Source organism: Suhomyces tanzawaensis, assembly GCF_001661415.1.
Source record: "Suhomyces tanzawaensis NRRL Y-17324 unplaced genomic scaffold CANTAscaffold_3, whole genome shotgun sequence".
NCBI lineage: Eukaryota > Fungi > Ascomycota > Pichiomycetes > Serinales > Debaryomycetaceae > Suhomyces > Suhomyces tanzawaensis.
Window position 1 is genome coordinate 397,515 of NW_017963638.1, and position 20,800 is coordinate 418,314.

General features: G+C 49.0%; 8 protein-coding genes across 8 annotated transcripts; 6 read left to right on the forward strand and 2 right to left on the reverse strand.

Moving 5' to 3' along the window:
- Positions 1–775: 775 nt before the first annotated feature.
- Positions 776–5,258, reverse strand: CLB4 (B-type cyclin; the record flags this gene model as incomplete). Its single annotated transcript, XM_020210327.1, has 2 exons — positions 776–2,339; positions 4,867–5,258. 2 exons carry the CDS (start codon positions 5,256–5,258, stop codon positions 776–778), a joined length of 1,956 nt encoding a protein of 651 aa, XP_020064854.1.
- A 2,319-nt stretch (positions 5,259–7,577) lies between these two features.
- Positions 7,578–9,143, forward strand: KIN3 (serine/threonine protein kinase; the record flags this gene model as incomplete). Its single annotated transcript, XM_020209760.1, has 1 exon — positions 7,578–9,143. The coding sequence occupies one exon, from the start codon at positions 7,578–7,580 to the stop codon at positions 9,141–9,143; it is 1,566 nt and encodes a 521-aa protein (XP_020064855.1).
- Positions 9,144–10,223: 1,080 nt separating this feature from the next.
- SUR2 (sphingosine hydroxylase) lies at positions 10,224–11,222 on the forward strand (the record flags this gene model as incomplete). The annotated part of the gene is made up of 1 exon (XM_020210330.1): positions 10,224–11,222. One exon carries the CDS (start codon positions 10,224–10,226, stop codon positions 11,220–11,222), a length of 999 nt encoding a protein of 332 aa, XP_020064856.1.
- Positions 11,223–12,234: 1,012 nt separating this feature from the next.
- On the forward strand, positions 12,235–12,825 carry CANTADRAFT_5452 (TRAPP complex core subunit; the record flags this gene model as incomplete). The annotated part of the gene is made up of 2 exons (XM_020210331.1): positions 12,235–12,279; positions 12,322–12,825. 2 exons carry the CDS (start codon positions 12,235–12,237, stop codon positions 12,823–12,825), a joined length of 549 nt encoding a protein of 182 aa, XP_020064857.1.
- A 1,360-nt stretch (positions 12,826–14,185) lies between these two features.
- On the forward strand, positions 14,186–16,246 carry SCT2 (bifunctional glycerol-3-phosphate/glycerone-phosphate O-acyltransferase; the record flags this gene model as incomplete). The annotated part of the gene is made up of 1 exon (XM_020210333.1): positions 14,186–16,246. One exon carries the CDS (start codon positions 14,186–14,188, stop codon positions 16,244–16,246), a length of 2,061 nt encoding a protein of 686 aa, XP_020064858.1.
- Positions 16,247–16,793: 547 nt separating this feature from the next.
- CANTADRAFT_5454 (uncharacterized protein) lies at positions 16,794–17,108 on the forward strand (the record flags this gene model as incomplete). The annotated part of the gene is made up of 1 exon (XM_020210337.1): positions 16,794–17,108. One exon carries the CDS (start codon positions 16,794–16,796, stop codon positions 17,106–17,108), a length of 315 nt encoding a protein of 104 aa, XP_020064859.1.
- A 521-nt stretch (positions 17,109–17,629) lies between these two features.
- On the forward strand, positions 17,630–18,145 carry CANTADRAFT_89371 (uncharacterized protein; the record flags this gene model as incomplete). The annotated part of the gene is made up of 1 exon (XM_020211553.1): positions 17,630–18,145. One exon carries the CDS (start codon positions 17,630–17,632, stop codon positions 18,143–18,145), a length of 516 nt encoding a protein of 171 aa, XP_020064860.1.
- A 1,044-nt stretch (positions 18,146–19,189) lies between these two features.
- On the reverse strand, positions 19,190–20,440 carry CANTADRAFT_49969 (uncharacterized protein; the record flags this gene model as incomplete). The annotated part of the gene is made up of 1 exon (XM_020209779.1): positions 19,190–20,440. The coding sequence occupies one exon, from the start codon at positions 20,438–20,440 to the stop codon at positions 19,190–19,192; it is 1,251 nt and encodes a 416-aa protein (XP_020064861.1).
- Between the last annotated feature and the right edge of the window lie 360 nt (positions 20,441–20,800).

A 20,800-nucleotide genomic window follows, 5' to 3' on the forward strand; every position in this document is an offset into this window, starting at 1 on the left:
ATACCTGTTGGAGCTGATTCTTTCTGTTCTCGGTGTAATCTGGCTGCTTCAAGTATGAATTAGTGTGATCGCCTATGTATTTTTCGTGGATCATTCTCCTATACTGGTTCTATATTATAAGCTGGAGAACTATTAAACTGAGATCATATCTGCTCACGGACTAGTAGCGAGTAGTTGCTTAGCTCGGATTAATCGAAATTGTGTTCATGTATGTGATTTTACTCAGTAGACCCTATATTAATGTTTTTGATGTTTATAATATGATCTTAATTATCCGGCAAAGGAATACAAGGAATACGACTATAAGTCGGTTTCATTTTGGCTGAAATTTATACTTCAAGTGACTGATTAATGCTTACCATTGGTTATTGTTATGCTCGCTAGCATTTACATTGTTACGTCATTTTTACTTTCGGTTTAAGACCAGAAATTTCACGCTTAATAGATATAATCTAGTGCTTCAAAGAGTAAATTGATCAACATAACTATTGGAGCATCTTGATTTATTTCTATTCCAATTTACTTACGTATCTCCACTGGTGAATGCTGGAACAATGTTAAAAATCTGAAAGTATATTAGTGCTATTAATCAAATGGTGGCAGGCACCCGAAAGGATAGGCAACGATGTCAGCAACGCCGAAGAGTCAAGAACCTCTGGATTGCTGTACTATGCTGATGAGTAGAAAACTACTGTAAAACATGTCAAGAAAGACAGATAAGCTAATGTACAGGGGGATGAGTGGTCACATCAATAATGAATGCATGGTTGTGGTATCAGGAAAATTCCAAGGAGCTGAAGTACTCTTGAACAAATGCAGAGCTTCTTCTATATCTTCTTTCTTGGTATTTCTCAAAAATTGCCTTGTGATGAGTTTCTGCATTGCGACAGTTATCCAACAAAACTTCGGCCAAAGGTCTAAGCTGTGCCTCGGTATAACCGGAGTAGAACACGTGTAGTTCGGTCCATTCTCCCTTGTTGAGTATTCTTCTTGACAAATAGTGTGCTCCCGCAGCCAACCAACTTGGTTGAGACGCTACGAATCTCGAGTCCATGATTGTGATCTCCAAGAAGTATTTGGCCAATGTTCTCGTTTCGTAGTCGTAGTCGTCCGCCTTGGAGGTTCTTCTCAAGAAGGACATTGGTCCAGGCCATCCCATATCGAATTCCAAAACATCAATCATGAATCTTTCTGCTTTCAAAAAATCGTCCACAGAATAGGCATTGTCGGCCATGTAAGCAACTTCTTGGACAGTAGGACAATTGATTTCTTCGTATTTAGCGGCAATGAAAAGAGCCACGGCTCCCACCAACTGGAATCTGGATAATGATACCTTTCTCTTGGAGAGAAATCTATCTATGTAGTTGACTGTCAAGAAGAGAGTTTCAGGTAATAAATTGAATCTGGAGTGCACTTGGACCACCCAGTCAATTAAAACACTTCTCATCTCCCACTTCAACTCGTCTTGGTTGTCCATGTAGGTGGCGTCGGGCACCAACTTATTTTCCAACTCATGCATGTAATTGAAGATTTCTGGAGCATATTCAGCCACCATAGTGACATCGAAGGTATCTTCGTCGGTCTCGTCCAAGGTGACTCTGGAGTACTTGTTGATGACATACTGCAACTCGTTGAAAACCGATTTCGTCCATATGGGCTCCATGGGCTTGTGGATATCCACGGGCTTCGCATTCTCGTCGTCTTGTGCGGGAGACTGGTTCTCCTTGTCGGTGTAGGGAATTTCCTCGTCCGCGAAATCGGAATTGTTGAGATGGGCCGGTATTTCGGGACTGGCGCTGTGGTGGTGGGTCAACTGGTCGTAATGCTTTCTTATCAAAATATCCTCTGAATTGTTATGGTAGTTGTTGGCAATTGCAGCGGCATTGGCGCCTGCACCGTGTTTCTTCAATAAGATCTGGGGGTGCGACTCCTTCAACACCGTTTGGTCGTCCTCGATGTCCTCGTAGGCATCGTCATCGTCCTCGTCGTCATCCTCAGGCACAAACTGGGTCCTGGACTCCGGCTCTTCGTCGTCAGTTGCGTCGCTGTGGATGGCGATGTCCTGGCGCTGTTTCTGTCTCTGCAAAATGCGTTCGAGCCGGGGTTTTTTGAACTGGTGCTGGTACTGCTGCTTGTAGATCTGGACCTTGGGGTTGGTGGAGCCTGTCACGCTTGCTGACGCGTGTTTCGACACTGCCTGTTCGTTTTTGAGCTGGGTGACGTCTCCCAACACTTCTCGTTTATCGCTAGTGGCTGGTGGAGCCACCGCGTTTTTGGTGGCGTGTCTGACGATGTTCTCGTCGTTGACGACATTCGCCAGGGATGCCTGTTTGTACGACCTCATGGGGTATCAGAGGGTATCAGAGGGTATCAGGAGTGGGTGAAGGTGTGGAGGTGGGCGTGTAGAGTTTGTGGCTCTGTAACAGATTTGATTATTTGTCTGGTTTATGTGCAGTCCTGCGTAGTTGTAGAATTAACACGAGGAAGGAGGGAAGGAAGGGGAGGCTAATGGGCAGGAAACGAGCTGAAGGGGGGAGCAAACGTACTGAATGGGCTGAAACGACTGAAATGAGCTGGCTGGAGCTAAATGGAGCGGAAACAAGCGGAAATGGACGTGGGAAACAGGATGGTAGTATGGATGTTGTGATTCTCAGAATCAACCACTATTGGATGTCGATGCCGGCTGGCAGGGGTAGCGAGTGTATAAGTGAGTGCCGTGGAGACGGTGTGGGTGTTCTGGAGTGGGAGGTGTGGTCGACGTGGAAGTATGGATGTTCGGGTCGAAACGGGACACAGAAAACGGGAAACGCAGGGCCGTGGCGGTAGGAGGGGTGTAAACGAATGGATAGAAGTTAATTCTGGAGGACTTGAAGCCAGGCCTGGAGAGCTGTTGGTGGTGACAGAGAAAGAGGTTGTTTTGAAGACGCAAAGGCAGTCAATCAGCAAATGGTGGGCCAGATGGGGCAGGGCGTGCGCGGGCGAGATTCACAATTACAGGTAGGAGAGGAGCGCACCTGCAATCTAAACAAAAACACACAAACAAACAAACACCCTGCACCCGGCGCAAACACCGCTGCTGGCTGTGTTTGCGGGGGATGGACTAGAGCAGCGTGTCCGCACGGTGGCTGGGCTTCCTGGATCCCATTGGGACCTCCTGGGTGCCCTTGCGGCCACAGAGGACCTCGTCGGAGATTTCGGGCCGGGGCTAGAAGTTTCACCAGACGCCAAAAGCGCGACTGGCGCTAGTCGCAGGTCACGTGACCGCCAACGGGCAGGGCGCTTGCAGCGCCAGAGGTGAGCATACGCGCCAGTTGTATATGCAGGCGCCGCGCCCGGAATGTAAATATCGCACAAACCATACAATACATAGATCGTTGCGTAAAAAATACCTGACTGTGCCCTGGGAAACGAAGCACCAGGCACGAGAATCCTACGCTTGCGTGTGGTGCAGCAATGGATATCACAATCAAAAGCCAAAAATCCCCTGGTTTTTCCCCCAGCAATGAAGTAACGTTTTTCGCTGGGGAAAATCGTCAGATCGTCTGCGATGCCCTTCATCCGCCCCTAGTTTCATTTCAGTGCTCGCTAGTTTCAAATCGCCAGTCGCAGCCTCCGCCGTGTCTTCATGCACCTGGTCTTCTTTCTATATTATGTAACTTTTAGACTTGCTTTATTGTCGGCCCCGGCAAAATGCTCCTGCGGTAAAAGCTTGTCTGGCAACGCTCGCGCGGATGTGCAGGACGCAACTTCCCCAGTTTCCTGACACTCCCAAGTAAATGTCGTCCCTCTATTTACCGATTATTGTTCCACCCAATTTATAAGCGGTTTAGGAATACTGAAATTCAGATTCATTCAATTTATAGGCGTGACTATGTCAAAGGCAATTCGTGATCCCCAACGCACAGTGTTGCTCCCCCAATAATTTTATCTGCTTTGAACACTCATATTTACGTGAAGCGGATTTCCTCTGTATTCCACTACAGAGCTAAAATGGGAATTCGTGTCTCCAGTAACCATTTTCTGGTGATATTATCTTCAAAGCTACCCGATTGTCCAATTGGATAAATAGTTGGAGTATAATTTTTGACTTAACAAGCTTGCCACCGGTTTTTTATTTCCATGAAACTTAGTTTGGAACTTTGGAGTAACCCATCATCTTTCTTTAGCTGTAGAAGGATTTTGTATTCCGGATGCGAGCGAGTTTCAAATATCTACATTCTTGCAATGACACCGAGTATTGAGTGTTAAAAAACACTAACAAGAGGCTAGAGGGTTAAATGGATATGGATTGAAGACGTTAATTGATGCAAACATACTTTACAACAATCGTTGTGTTAGTCTTCGGTATCTTTAAATACCTCACAAATACGCTATTTTTGGGTTGCGTATATTTTAGTGTCTAGTAGAATAAATCTGGAGATGACCGGTAAATAATTACTAGTAGTAAGGATGTTTATCTACGAGCGCATGAATTTATGTCAATAAACTAATATTGAATCCTGGGTTTAAATTAGTTAGGTTTTTTGTTAAAATAACTGGAAATTTTATATTTTAAGTGATGAACCTTAATAAAATATTGAGGGGCACTATTTAACAATCTCAACCGGGCAAGTTCTTAGTTAGTAGGAAGGTTACTCTGGTTCCACCTGGAGTTAAACCAACATCTGAAAGCGATTACAGCATCTTCTGATATACTTTTATGTATTTTTATGATATTATACGTATTAGCTCTTCGAATAGTCATTTGGCAGAAGTGCGACATTTCCTTGGGAACAACTACAATTGTCCTGATCTATTCGTTTAATGGTGGTACACTATCGTAACTACTACACAATCATCGTCTGCCAGCAGACCTAGATATCGAACTCCACATCCCAGCCGTCCACACGTGACTCGTTCCAGTCGATTTCAATGGCAACGCATATTATGTCATCACCAGAGTGCATATGTGGCTTGGCTGTCGGTATCTGCCTCGATCTGGCCTCGTGGGTGTCTGGAGTCTGAAGAACGATGGGGCGTGGAGGCACCGAGATGCTGGTGGAAGGTTTCTGGTGATGAGGCTTGGTTGAGGTCACGGTACGGTACGACTCTTGGAGAAGTGTCCGAAGCTCGCGTAACAAGTACAAGCTGGTGCTGTGGGCATGGAGAACCTGTCGGGAACGGGCAGGCCTGCGGACAGTTTTGGTTTGGGGGGAGACGCACTTGGCGGGTCTGGGTCTCTTGCAATAAGAGAGGGCAAAGGGGGGCTCGAGCGACATGGGAGGAGTGTTGGGATGCTAGGCCAAGTGTGTGGGTGGATGATCCTTATATATGACTGTAAATGGTGGTGGTGATGGCAGACAGCCGGGGCACTACTCCCCCCCCACCGAACTAGTCCAACAATGCCGACAGAAACAATAGTGATAGACGCAGCTTGCTGCAGGCAGTATATGAGTTTGTGGTGCATGGTTAAAATGACTAAACAGCGTCTGCAGCTGGTGCGTACCGACTCTAGCTGGTGCACTCGTATCTGTATAGGGGTCGGGGCTCCAAGGTGGTGCTCCTGGATCGGGTGGAGTGGGGATGGCAGAGAAGCGGATCCCTGCGACTTGACGATATATTCTCAGGTGGCGGCTTAGACGAGTCCAGAGGGGCTGATTGTCTACATCTTCCATCACTGCCGGTTCAGGTACAACCTGTATGATCTTGGTTCATGTATGACGTGCTCGCACTACCCGATTTGTGTTTACTGCAACCGTTGCTTCTCCGTATAGTTAATTGCGATAAACTTTGGTGCGTTGCATTTTCGATTGCGCACCACATCCGCATCACTTCTCGTCTGTGACCCCTGAAATTTACATTCCTCCCTCCCTTCGTCAACCTTCACCCACCTTATTGTAGGCAAGACAATCGAACAAGCCGACTGACCCGGGCACGACCCGGATCGGAACAATTGCACTGGAGCCCAGCACAGTTCTAACTAGATCGTCAACGCTGGAGATGCCACCATGACCGATACCCTGCAATAATATTACCGTTCGCACTCTAAGTCTGCAGCACCAGTGGCTATTTTCTGTCTGCGCACCGCGCTAGCGTCAGCACCTGCCACCCAGCTGCTACACTGGCCGGTCTCTGCCTCGTGCTTGCGACACATTAACGTCCGCAGCAAGCCAGGAAACATCGCCATGGTTCGTGGCACCGCATGGAAGCTGTCCCAGCTCCAAACCCCGTCTTTGGTCACGATGGCGACCCTGGCGAGCTATTGTCTTGTATTCGTCGTCTCGCTTCAACAAGAGCTCTGCCCTCGATAAAGGGTTGTTCTCGCAACCCATTCCATAGGAACGTGCGCGATTGTCGCTATGCATTTTCGAAATGGCACCTACAATACTTGTCCTATTTTGGAAGCCAACAATAAAGTTGAAATTACCACCGCATCGAGGTTAAACGAGGGTACTTTAAGCTATTGTCCACTTGAAGCTCGGGCTTACCCCGGACCGATGTCGATTGCATCTGGGTGAATTTCCATGCAACTGGCGGATAATTTTCGGGCCTGCTTCCATAATGTATGCAAGTTTCGGTGCCACAGCCGGGCGGACCATGTCCCAGAACAAACCACGCAGCGGATTATTTTGGCACAGGCAAATCCGAGCACGCCTGTGCTGGTCCCAATTTCAGGCCGCTGGAGCCGCCAGCCACTGATGTACACCCGGACGTGGAAATGGATCTCGTATTCGCTAATTCCTGTTTATTTTCATGCAGACATGAGTAATTTTTTCACAAAACTCGATGAGGAACCTCGGCGAGATGGTGGACGTAGTAGAGGGAACGTATTAGATGCCAACTCAAGATGCGAGGACCGCGACAAGATTTGCTTGCGTGAAATCGTGGTTCTGTAAACGCATGTAAGCGAAATCCAATCTAAGACGAAAACCGATCACAGCCGATCGTATTCTTTCGGTTATTTTCTTCGATGGGACGCGCCAGCGGCTTAGCGTATAATTTAGGTTGCACGTCCATGGGCACGAAGATCAGCGGCCACACAGCACATCTAATCTATCAGTAATTCCATCACATGACGTGCAACCGCGTGTATCCATCAAATAAGCAATAAGCTTCCTGCACACGCAGGCAGAACGTCAAACACTCCAACGGGGGCAGAAAATACTGCAGTGATAGCAGTGTAGGGAATTCACTCAGACACAGCAAGAACATGGCCAGCACATTTCCAGGAAAAGTGGTCATTTCCACTCGACCTCCACGCCGTCCGTTTCGCTAACCCCAGAATCCGCAATGACACCTCCTGCATACATGCAAATGCCAAATCAGGAAGTCTAAACATTCACTGGATTCAACAAAGAACTTCCAGGCCATTTCATCCTTGGAATAATCAAGGCCACCCTTTCAGGACCACAGTAACTCGCATAATTCCTTGCCTGATCCGGCACGCTAACTCTCTGCTCTATCCGTTGAGTCCACTTTTGCCAGCGGCCCCAAACCTCGAAATCTCCACCAAGCTCTCGATCCCAAAGAGCATCCCCACCACGATTATGCCCTTGTGCCGAGGCTGCACCAGTTCCCAGCAGTAATAATCCACCACCATGGCCTCCTCCAACATCAGCGACGAATACGATGCCCTAGAGGTGATCGGAAAGGGCTCATTTGGAACGGTACGAAAGGTTCGCCAGCGCTCCGACGGCCAGCTCTTAGTCCGCAAGGAGATTGAGTACACCTCCATGAACGTACATGAACGCAACCAGTTGATCCTGGAGCTCCGAATCTTGCGGGAGCTTAACCATCCCAACATCGTCAAGTACTACCGTCACGACCATATCGTCGAGAGCAAGTGCATTCACATCTACATGGAGTTCTGTGACGGAGGTGACTTGGCTCAGGTCATCACCAACTTCCGCAAAAATAAGGAACAAGTCCCCGAAGAGTTTATCTGGCAGGTCCTAGTACAAACCCTCTTAGCATTGCACCGGTGCCACTACGGCATCGACGCCAAAAAAGTCAATCTTTTCTCCAGCACCTCCAAGGACGAGCCTCCGATCGACTCGGAGACCGTGGTGATCCACAGAGACATCAAGCCTGACAATATCTTCATGCTCAACGACGGAAAGTCCATCAAACTTGGCGATTTCGGATTGGCCAAAATGTTGACGTCCCAGAACGACTTCGCGAAAACTTACGTGGGGACTCCGTACTACATGTCGCCAGAAGTATTGGTGGATAATCCGTACTCGCCAGTGTGTGACATTTGGTCGTTGGGGTGTGTGTTGTACGAGCTCTGCACGCTCCAGCCGCCGTTCCAGGCCAAGACCCACCTCCAGCTCCAGGCCAAGATCAAGCGAGGAGTGATTCCTGAGTTGCCGGACACCTACTCCAACCAGCTCTGTAACATTATCCGTGAGTGCATCACGGTGGACGTAAATCTCAGACCATCGTGCTACGAGTTGTTGGAGACCCTTTCTATCAGGTTTTTGCGCAAGGAAATGGAGCTCAAGGAAATCAGTGCCAACCTCAACGAGTTCCAGAAACAGTTGTTGACCAAGAACGACGAGTTGAAGAAGAAGGAGAACTACCTCAACACCTTGGACCGCAAGGTGTTGCGCCAGCGAGAGGAGCTACAAGAAGAATACAATAATATCCAGAAAAAGTGCAACGCCCAAAAAAAGCAGTTGGAGGACGAGTTGGTGGAGGAATTCGAGTTGCGAAAACGCGCCATGGACTTGGAGGCCAAGGAGGTCCGGTTGGGGTACCAGCGTGAGTTCAAGATGGTGGTGGAACAAGAAGTCCAGCAGCGTTTGAAGGAGTATTTGAACAAGCAGCTGATGGACATCCACCGGAAAAAGTCCGACCCCACCCCTCCTAAAGCTGCATCCACGCCCCCACCCCCCATGGGGGTGGCAACCCCCCAAGCACGCACCTTTCTACATGAAGCGCCCAAGCCGCGAGGGCCGCGTGAGTTGGTGGAAGAGCCGTTGCGGCGGTCGCCGCTCAAGACCCGCAACGACGACTTCGAGTACTTCAAGGCGTCGCCAACCAGAGGCGTGAACAACTACAAGAAACGGGTAACGGACGAGCTCGAACGGTTGAGCTTGGAAAAGAGACACATTCCTGAGTATGAGGAGGTGTATATGCGCAAGCACCGGCATGCGCCGTAGGCATATGCTTGATGTCAATCGTGCATAATCATGGATGATAATTATCCGGTCGTCAATACGCGTAATTGATAGAAATGAATAGTTAATTAGATTAATCAGTCGAATGGGTGGTAATTGTCGGAACAGAATCGGTTTCTGGCAAATAAATAGTTAATTTGCAGTCAAATTAATCGTTATTGGTCAGTCGACCTGCGTAGAAATTGTCAGATATGAATAGCATAAACGAGCTGTTAATGACAGTCACAAATTAGTCAGTTGCACGCAGTCCATCAGGATATTTGAAATTGCCAGGATGAATAAGTAAGAGAATGTATCGCTAATTTTAGGTCAACCATGCGTAGCAATTGTCAGAAATGAACAGTTAAAATGTCAAACATGATTCGGTAATACGCGTAATAATTCACAAACGGCTACTAGTTGTCTGACCGAATAAGAGCTTTTTTTGAACTGTTTAGTTGCAGTAAACTTCGCGTAGTAACTGCCTGAATAAATAGTTGAGCAAGAGTCAAAATAATCGGCCAATTACGCGTAGTATTTGTCAGAATGAATAGTGGTTGTCACATAGTTCCGCCCAGTAAGGCACAAATACGAGTAGTTATCTCCCATTCATAGTCAGCCACTCCCACACTTCCACTCCCAGTCTATTTATGTAACAATACCTTGACTTCGCCGAATTCACGCACTTTTAGCAGCCAGGCGCAGGGCCCCTAGTTCCTGAGTATGCAAGAGGTTTTCCGAACATTTACCACTCATCAACAGGCACCTCATACACTGCATATGCTTGCTGCACCGACGCTATCCTCCTATCCCTATACCTCGCTTTCCCCTTCCTCTCCCTACTTTATTAGACTATTGCTGGCCCGTCCTGTCCCTATATCACCAGACTTATCCCGTCACGGATTTCTTTTTCACGCACTGCACGCCAAAAAGAACCGTCTGCGATTGTCGCGCGCCATCGGATGACAAAAAATCTATATATACTGCGACTGACACTGCACTGACCACAACAACCTAAAATCTCCCGCCATTCTCCGCTTCCCTACTCAAATCGGGCCTTAGCAGCTACTCCCAACCCTCATCATGGATAGCTTGATCACCCTCACCAATCGCATCGCGCCTCCACGCAACTTCACCCTGTTGTTGTCGTCTCCCGCCAAAGCACCGCTTATTCTGGTGTACCCAAAGCCCGACTTGATCAGCGGCATACCAGACGGGGTATTGGCGCTCATTGCGCCGGTTGCAGCGTACTGGACGTACGCCACCATATTCCATGTCATCGACGTGTACCAGTTGGCTGAGAAGTACCGCATCCACCCCAGCGAGGAGGAAGAGGCTCGCAACAAAGCACCACTCAGCGCCGTGCTCCAGGACGTGGTCATCCAGCACATCGTGCAAACCGTCATCGGCTACTTGGTGTACCAGCTCGACGGACCTCCCGTCACCGGCTACGAGGTGTACCAGATGTGGCGCATCAAGCACAACTTCCTTCCTGCGTTTGTGCCCGACATTGCAGTGTACTACGGGTACATGTACGGGTGGTCATTGGTGCGTATCTGCGTGGCGTTTGTGTTCATCGACTCGTGGCAGTACTGGTTGCACCGCTTGATGCACACCAACCGCTACTTGTATCGCCGGTTCCACTCGCGCCACCACCGCTTGTATGTGCCTTATGCATTCGGCGCACTCTACAACGACCCCGTCGAAGGTTTCTTGTTGGACACCGCCGGTACCGGCCTCGCCTCCATCCTATTGGGGTTATCTCCCCGTGAGTGCATTGTCTTGTACACCTTCGCCACATTGAAGACGGTAGACGACCACTGCGGCTACCGCTTGCCCTACGACTTGTTCCAGGTCATTTTCCCCAACAACTCCATCTACCACGACATCCACCACCAGAGCTGGGGAATCAAGCACAATTTTTCACAACCATTTTTCACGGTTTGGGACTATTTCTTCGGCACCCAGTACCAGTTCACCAAGGAGTACAAGGAGCAGCAGCAGCGTATCACGCTTGCCAAGTACAAGGAGTTTTTGGCTTCCAAGACAGCCAGAAAAACCGAGACCAAGAAGGAGATCTAACGAAGCTATGAGTAGAAGTAATTCCGGTAATAATAATGTATATAAGAGAAGGAGATACGTAGACTAATACAGATAATAATAATAATGATAGATGAGCCTAAAAAGGAGCTTTTAGTAGAAATAATACCTGCTAACAATAAAAGATGAGCTAGGAAGGCGCTATGAGTAGACCATTGTCTGACTAATTTTGAGATAGAATTCCTGGATAATTAGAAGGTAAATTTCTGGACAATTTAAAGGTTGATTTCTGGTAGGTAGTAAGTAATTCGGTAGAATTGTCTACTTATTCTGAGTAGAGTAGTAAGACTATTTCAGACCTAACGCGGCTACGAGCTGACAGCTAATAATCATGTATAAGTCAGAAGGCTGGATTTCTCTCATTTCGAATTTAAACACTCACTTTCTTAGTTACTTAAAGACCGAGCTCGCTCTTAGCAGAATGCCAGTAAATTCTTTAAGGATACCTGGTATTAGCCACCGAAAAGGAGCTATTACAATACTAACACAAGCATTATAATATATGATAGCCACAGGAAGGGAGCAAGTCCTATGAGTACTTAAAATCCATTATTGCAGGAATTAGGAGTATAAAGACTGCGACACTGGGAAGTTGACGACATTGACCATAACTCGATCCGATAGACCATTGACAGAAACAAGCAGCGTTGTTAGGAATTAAGTCAATAATCACCGAACGACAAACTGCTACCTTTAGGACCCAAAGAAACGACGTGACGAAGCTGGATGTGGTCCCAATGCTGGTTGTCCATGGCAATTTCACCTAATTAGGTGACAAAGAGGGGCAATTCCCATAGAAATTGGATTAAAACTTACATGAAAAATAGCCATAAATCCTTCTGAGTTCATGGTGTGCTCAGCGTGCCGCCAACACATGTAGTCAATAAAACGGATTCGATAAATGTGGCCTGCACCCAGTATCTTAATCACGTGTTTTATCACGTGAAGAGATCCCATATTTCTTCCGACCACCGTACTCGTTCTCTCCACCAACATGTCGAAGAAAGGCGACGACATATGGAAGAATGTCGACAAAATAGTACGTATACAACTCCTCTGCTCCCAGCCCTGCTAACCTCAGAATTCCGAGCTCTTCACCTTGACGTACGGGTCCATCGTGGCCCAGCTCTGTCGTGACTTCAACCACAACTACCACGAAGTCAACAACCAGTTGGACCAGATGGGATACAACATTGGTATCCGTTTGATCGAGGAGTTTTTGTCCCGAACGGGTGCTCAAAGATGTCAGTCATTCAAGGAGACTGTGGAGGTGATCACTAAGTTGGGATTCAGGGTGTTCTTGAACATCCAGCCAGCAGTCGAGAACTGGAGCAGCGATGGACGCAGCTGTTCCATTGTGTTGCCAGAGCCCAATCCTTTGAACGAGTTTGTGGAGATCCCACCCACCAAGGACTTGTGGTACTGCCAGATCTTATGTGGGATCTTGAGGGGCGCATTGCAGATGATCCAGTTGGACGTAGATGTGAACTTCGTCAAGGACACATTGAAAGGGGACGACAAGACGGAAATACGGTTGAAGTTGAACAAGATCTTGAAGGATGAGGTTCCTGCGGGCGAAGACTAGCCGCGGGACTGCAGTATTACGACGCTACTGCCGTCTGACCTAGAGTATCCTCTCCTGTGAAAGCATCTGAGCCACCGGCTAAGTCCTTGAGTACCTGGCATAATACACGAATAGAGGTGGGTGGTTTTGGCGGATTAAATAGACGACGGGTTCGACCAAGAGGATAAATGATTATCTAATTAACAATAAAAGAATAGTTAAAATGAATATTCAGCCTGAATAGCCCGCAAGGGTGAACTAAAAGACTTTGGGCGGTAGTAACATTGTAGAAGGTCGTTCAAATGCATAATACTAAAATCGAATACTTTACTTTCTGCCGTCTTTCAGGTCGATATTATATTGTAATTTGCAATTCTTGTAGACAGCGCGGGTCAATTGGCAATTGGGCCGAGTAATTCAAGTATATTGTGATTGCTACTACAATTGTAGAATTAATGCTAAAAAGATTGAAATCAAGAATAACGCTCAGGACACACTTTTTGGCAGGTACAATGTACTAAATATGTAATAAAAGCACCGAATGGCATACTTGTTAGCACGACTACAATCTATTATACAATTTATACAATTTCAGTATTGGCTCCCATTGCATCTTCAGATGTTGTCTTGACAGTTTTATGCATCTCTGGTCAGTGCGATTCGTAGAGAATCACCTGAGCCAATTGCAAAATTACCAAGTTGGGTCAATGGATCCACGTGAATTTGCCAAATTTACCAGACGGAGCCAAACCAGCATGCCAGAGCACTAGTAGGATCAGAATTCTATGGAGTATGTAGTGACCTAGCATGCTAATCCAATCACCGCAATTTTAAAGATATGAAAATGAATTTTTATTATGCCGATTCTTCTACATTCCTACTTTTTTCTCGAATATTCATGTGTAGTTTCTCGTGCCTATCCATGGGCTCATGTGGCCTGACAGCAACCATGATCCAGCACTCCATCACCATCCACGGCACATTCTGTGCTGGGACGTTCAGCACCAGCAGTGCTAGCGGAGCTCCGCAAGACAGCACCTTTGCGGACATCCAGCGCTGGATCCTCTTGCTGTAGAGTAGTATCTCAGTAGTCCTGTTGTAGCGAATGCTCCCACCACCGGGCTTATCGCGCGCTTATCGCAGGGTCCCCCCCTGCACGGCCTCGCTAACCCACCATTTCCTCGCTAACCCACCGCCCCACCCCGCTATTTTTCCCAAGATGGCGCCATCTCTCGCGCGTTCCCCTCCCTAGGCCCGTACTGGCGAGCTTATTTCTCCAACCCCTCCAGCGAGCAGAAAATCTGTGATCGCAAGCGCTTGATCACTACATTGCCCCTAGAATAAACCGCCACCAATTGCCCCCCAAACACCACCAATTGACATGTCTCACCAGTCGCCAGCAGCAGCCGCCAGGCTAGCGATTGTGCGCATCCTTCTGATCATCTCCTATGATCTTGTTTTGGGGTTCTTCAGCTTGGTGATCCACACCTTCTTCAGAGACATTAAGACTCGTGGCTCGTTCAACATCCCCAAGAGAGGGCCCGTGGTGTTCGTGATTGCACCCCACCACAACCAGTTCGTCGACGGTTTGGTGGTGATGTCCAAAGTGTGGGAGCACTCAGGTAGAAGAATCGCCTTTTTGATTGCAAACAAATCGTACAAACGGGGTGCAGTTGGCGCTTTTGCCCGCTTATGCAGTGCTATTCCCGTGGAGAGAGCCCAGGACATCTTGACTTCTGGCTCTGGCACCATCACCTTCGACGGTACCAGCGTGACTGGCTCTGGCACCAAGTTCACCCAGGAGTGCGAGATCAAGGGCTTGATTGGATTGCCCAACTCGATGGGCAACTCACCCATCGCCAGCATCGAGGACGACACCCACTTAACCTTGAAGGCACCGCTTTCGTCCATCAACCCCAAGCATCAGAGCAAAATCGAGCTTCTCTCCAAAGAAGGCACCTCGTTCAAGGTCGCTCCCCACATTGACAACAACATCGTCTTCCAGAACGTGTTTAGCCACTTGCAAAAAGGCAGGGTTTTGGGCATTTTCCCCGAGGGAGGCTCTCACGACCGTCCGGACTTGCTCCCATTGAAACCTGGGGTTGCGATTATGGCCTTGGGTGCAATTGCCTCGCAGTTGAAGGACGGTGTCGAGGACATCGAACCAGTCACGGTTGTTCCCGTGGGAATGAACTACTTCCATCCCAACAAATTTAGATCCAGAGTGGTCCTTGATTTCGGCAAACCCATCGAGGTGGGCGCGGAAATGGGCAAGAAATACAACGAGAACTCTCGAGATGCCGTGGGAAAGCTATTGGAAACCATTACTTTGGGATTGAAGGAGGTGACAGTTACGTGTCCCGACTACGAGACTCTCATAGCAGTACAGGCCGCCAGACGGTTGTATACCTCGCACTCCAGGTCTACCATTCCCTTGCCCATGGTGGTAGAGTTGAATCGTCGCTTGGTGAAAGGATACACGCTCTATGCCGAGGACCCAGACGTGAAAGAATTGAAAACGATGGTATCACAGTACGACCGTGAATTGACTCGGCTCGGGATCCGCGACCACCAGGTGGAGTCGCTAGACAGGGCCAACAGACTCAAGGTGTTTATTCTCTTCACAGAACGGTTGTTCAAGTTTGGGCTTTTCATGGGGTTGAGCTTGCCAGGAATATTCCTTTTCAGTCCGGTTTTCATCACTGCCAGGCGAATCTCGCGGAAGAAAGCCAAGGAAGCGTTGGCTGCGTCGGTGGTCAAGATCTCTGCCAAAGACGTGTTGAGCACTTGGAAGATCATGGTTGCTTTGGTGTTGGCACCAGCCCTTTACATCTTCTACTCGGTGATCGGAACCGTCTTGATTGTGCGGCTGGAAGTGGTCCCTAGCGACACTTGGGGCCTCAAAGTGCTCATCTTCTTATTCTGCTACGGGTGGGCAGTGTTGACCACATACGCATCGCTCAGAGTGGGCGAAATTGGCGTGGACTACTACAAGTCGTTGGCACCACTCTTCGTGTCGATTCTCAGTCACCACAGTCAGCAGTTCCACATCAAGCAGTTGAAGGAGACACGAGCCGAGCTCAGCGAGCGGGTCAACGAGTTCTGCGAAAAGTATGGCCCCGAGCTCTTTGACGACTACGGAATCGTGCAAGGGTTGGCGCACAAGCAACGCGAGCAGGACGATGAGTCTATTCGCAGCCAGATGTCGGAGGCATCGGATGATGCATTCAGTTTGAACAATTTGGGCGACGTTCCTATTTTCTCCAATTTGCTAGACACCGCGACTCGATTGTCCAGAAACTTGTACGATGAGGACGCGAACGTGAGCGAAGTTGGCGATGCTATCGAAGACAGTGACGGGCACCCAGAAGAAGCCAAGGCGTCTCTGTTGCGGCAGCGGATATTGCGCACCACCAAGAGTAGTTTGCAGAATAAGGATTAATTGACGAGTTATGAGCCGAGTCGCGGATGCACGTAGCGTAGACACATTGTACCTGCTTGTCGCAGTACCCGGCTGGTGCAGGGATGACACCTGCGCGGGTCGCGGTGGATGAAATTGTGCAGGCGAGGCTGACGGGTGGGCTAATTTCGGAGACGAACGCCAGCCGACGACCGTATTCGACGGGGCCTGGGGCCTGGGGCCCACCAGCACCCATTATTGATGTGAAGGGGCCTGGCGGTCTAGTCGCTCAGAGACAGTGTAAGCCCCCTGGAGCCATTGTCGTGGCAGTTGCAGCCAGCCGCGAAGCGTGCAACCTGAAATGTACCTGCCAGCGCCTCCGCGTTTGCGGTGCCCGCGCCAAACTATTGTCAGGCACCAGCGCGCACTAGTGGCAATGTTCGGAACCGGAGGCTGTACGAAAGATATATAAGAGGGCTATTCTCAGCTAAGTCAACTTCGGTAGAAGCCAGACTCACACTCCTTTTTCGTCTTCCTATCTCACCCCCACGCTCCTTTCCTCCTAGACCAACAACACCCTCCCTGCATCATGCTCGTGCTCCATATGCTCCATGTGCTCTGCATGCTCGTCGTGCTAGGCGTTTCCAGAGCCACCCCCATTCCCGCCAACCGGGTGCTTCAGGCGGCCGACGCAACTGCACCCACCGCCACATTTCCCACCATCATTCCCACATACACCCCCACCGCGCCTTTGTACAGACGAGAGCAGGAGATCAAAATCATGTTCAACAACAAGCGCGAGCTCGAGCAGGCCCGCCAGGTGCAAGTGACCAAGACCATCGGCGTCAGCGAAGCGACTGGCGGAGCCCGTGAGGGCGGAGCCGTCGAGTATCATTTGTTATAGCGCTGGCGCCATATAGAGTAATAGACATGCATTTGGACATCTGTAGCCGGCGAAACGCCGCGGCCAAAACCTGTGGGGAAGTGCGAGTGAAGCTTACAGCGGATACGTCGAAACCTTATCAGGGCCTGCATATGCACGGGCTATCGCTCGCAGCGGCACAGCCATCGCACCTCGGGCTTCTGGCCAGCAACCACTGCTACTACCACCGCCAGGCTACCTTCACCTCCACCAGGACCTTCCTCTGAGCCCCACCTCCACCTCCTCCCCGACTCCCGCAGACTCCTGCCGGATCCCGCCGTGACCCTGCCCGGCCCACACGGACGCAGCAGGCGCTGACACCACGCCTGTACGTCATGCCGGTCTCGTGACCCGATCCATGACCTCGCCTAGATTTCTTTTGTTTGCCACTGGCTGCATAGCGTAGCACACTTGCACCGGTCTATATATACTACCGTCCGGCCGCTGGATCGCCCCATCGGACTTTGTCTGTTTCTTTCCCACCACCACCCTCCATTTGCGCCATGAAAATCACCATCAGATTGTCCACCGAGGCGTCCTACTCCGTGACCGTCTCTGACGCCTGCACTGTGGACGAGCTCCTCCAGTTGGCTCGTGCCAGCTGTCCGGATGCCACCAAATTACCCGCCAGTTTCAAGCTCATACACAACGGAGAGCGGTTGGCGCCTGGCGACCAGCACATCCTGCATTGGATGGCGCCGGACGCCGACGCCACCGTCATCCTCATGAGCGAGGGCTGCGACAACCCCCTTGGAGCCACCGCTGGCGCAGGCGCTGCGGGCGTCTCCCACACCACGGCGCCAGCCAAGAAGCGCAAGGCCAGGTGTACGTTCCAGACGTGCAAGGCGTTGCCGTTGCGCAACGTCGGACTGTGCAGCTACTGTTCCGGCAAGTTCTGCGCCAAGCACCGCCTTTTGGAAGACCACATCTGCCAGGGCCTCCAGCACTGCAAGGACAATGCACACGAGAAGAACGCCATGAAGTTGCAGAGCGAGAAGACCATTGCCAGCAGAGTATAGGGGCTTTTAGATCTTTATTAACGATAATATACATCTCTAAGGAGGAGTGTAGACATGAGTGTACCGTGCGTGGTGCGTGAAGCACATAAAGTGCTGCACGGGTATATATGCTTCAATGTAGCGTGATACTGTTTGTATACGTGGTGCGTGAAGTACTTGAAGTGGGGCAATGTAGTGTCCTGCAAGTGTACCTGCCGTGAGTATATATACTTTAATGAAGCGTGCTGTCAGCTACACGTGCTGGAATAGCAGGCTAATGCCAACCATACGTGCTACTGTCAGCTATACGCCTAATCATCCTAGTGATTGTGGCTAAAAATTGTATACCGACTCACTGCCAGAGTCAGACGAATGCCCACAAGTCTTCAGAAACTCCTTCTGAAATCCTCCTAGCATTTTTCGACAGCACCAACAATTTTGCGGCAAGTCCGTCCTTCTACCTGATCACCAGCAAATCTATTGCATCAGAAAAGCTGAGATCAATCAATAGAATATTTCATCAGCTGCAAATAATAAGAATCGTCATCAGTTTTTGGTATGTTAATCCGGAGCTACATATAATAAGAATCGTCAGCATTAATATTTTATCAATTTTTGCAATGTTAATCCCTTCGTATTATCGTCCGCTGTCGTTGCTTTTAGTAGTTTTTTTTATTTGTAATCATTGCATCAGTCCTCTAGAGTTTATACCCAAATCAACGTTTATTGCCAACTGCATTAATCTTCTAGTAGCATCGTTTAGTCACCTAAATTATTCACCAAAATTATTCACCAGCTGTTATTCTTGTATTCGCTTCTGAATCCACGAACTACATAAATTTCTCCTAGTTCTTTACATTAATCACTTTATTGTAATTGCATTTGTTAACATCTTATATACGTTATTCCGTGGACTTCTGTCGCAGTTTATATTCCCACTTTCTGGACGGTATTCTGTATTCGCCACGATAGTATCCGTCTACAATACTGAACGATATCAACCAATTAATGCCCCTCTAGGCTCCAGGAGTAATGATAGATATTGTCCCCCACTTTTTATCACTATTAGCTCTGAAGCAAGTTCTCAAGTACCTCCTCGTACTGGCCATTGGTCACGTTGTTGGCCTTATTCAAGATGGCCTCAGCCTTCTTGTAGCTGGCCTCCTGCTCGTCACTGTCGAGCTCGTACAAGTTTCCCAACGAGATCAACGCCTCAGCAACATGCACCCACGACTCGGGGTCTTCCTTGTCCTGAGCCTCCTCCAAGTACTTGATGGCAGTCTGAATCAACTCCTGGGCTATTTTCTGAGCCTGTTCACGCGTCAAGCCTTCGAGCTCCGTCTCGTCTTGGTACTCGTCTTCATAGGTCAAGGTGGTAAATACTCCAGATGGGATCTCCGACTCCTGAAGGTACGACTGGCCAATTCTCTTGCAGATCTCTCTTCTCAACGGGTGCAAAGCGTGGTCTTCTTGTACAGCCTTGTTGGAGCTTGCCAAGTCGACGTTTTCCAAAAACTTGAGGATGTGGTCTCTCCACCATTGGTTGTATTTGTCGGTGTTCTGGATGGAGTACAACGGATGGGACTCCGACAACTCGGGAGCATCGTCGTCCTCGTCCTCATCGTCCTCGTCCTCGCCTTCCAACTGCTCCTTGCCGAAGTTGTCGACCATGTCCAACACGTCGTCGAGAGCCTCCAAGATCTCCAAGTTGTCCTGGTTGAACAACTCGTACTGCTTTAACTCGTCGGCACGTTTTTCCGCCAGCTCGTAGCTCTGCAACGCCTCGTCCAACAACTGGCCCAACGAGGGTTTTTCCTTGGCTATTTTGGACTCCAATGTCAATTGTGAAATGTGCTGAAGTGGGATTCTTTTGATCAAAATTCGGCTTTTGGTGAAAAGCAAGTCGATTGAGCCTGCTTCGTAATGCGACAATCCCAAGTCGACTCTCTCAAGTGCTGCGTCAAAGAACTCCTTGACTTTGGTGTTGTCCGTGGTATGGAAGTTGGCCAATTCCGCCAACGAGTTGGCATAGATCGAGTGAAAGTAGTCTGGAAGCTTGCTGGACTCCTTCTCGTTACGCAACAAGCGATCACACTCGTGGATGATACCGTTGACTACCAACTCGTTGTCCTTCTCCGAGTTGCAGTATGTGTTCCACAAGCCTTTCAACTGGCCCAACTCGTCGTTGGCGTCGATTTCCTCACTCAATTCGACTGTGAGCTCGTTGGACGCCTGTGGCTGAGCCTCCGCGTCGGGCTCTGTCTTCTGCTTCTTGGCCTTGGCGGCCTTGCCCAATCCTAAGTGTCTTTTGGCCATTGGTGGGTGAAAGTAGTATTGGAGATGGCCTGATAAGTCGATGAGGTATCAGGTGATATGGGTCACCTGATCAGTCATTTTTAGCCAGAACTTTGTCTGCAGGCTGTCTGCTACTAACTAGCTTCAATTTACAATTTACCCCATTGAAAGTTAAGGGTTTATCGAGTACGTTTGATTAAACAATGTTACGTGCTTAAGGCACACTTGCACCGATAGATCACAGCGATTAGAGGGCTCTTATAGAGAAATTTGTCTAATTTTCGCCAGTTTTGGGTTCTCGTAGAGTTTTATAGTCAATATATTGGACTGTCTTGAAGATGCGAAAGTGTCCTTGTCGTCCTTAAGTTTCCTTTTGGCAGT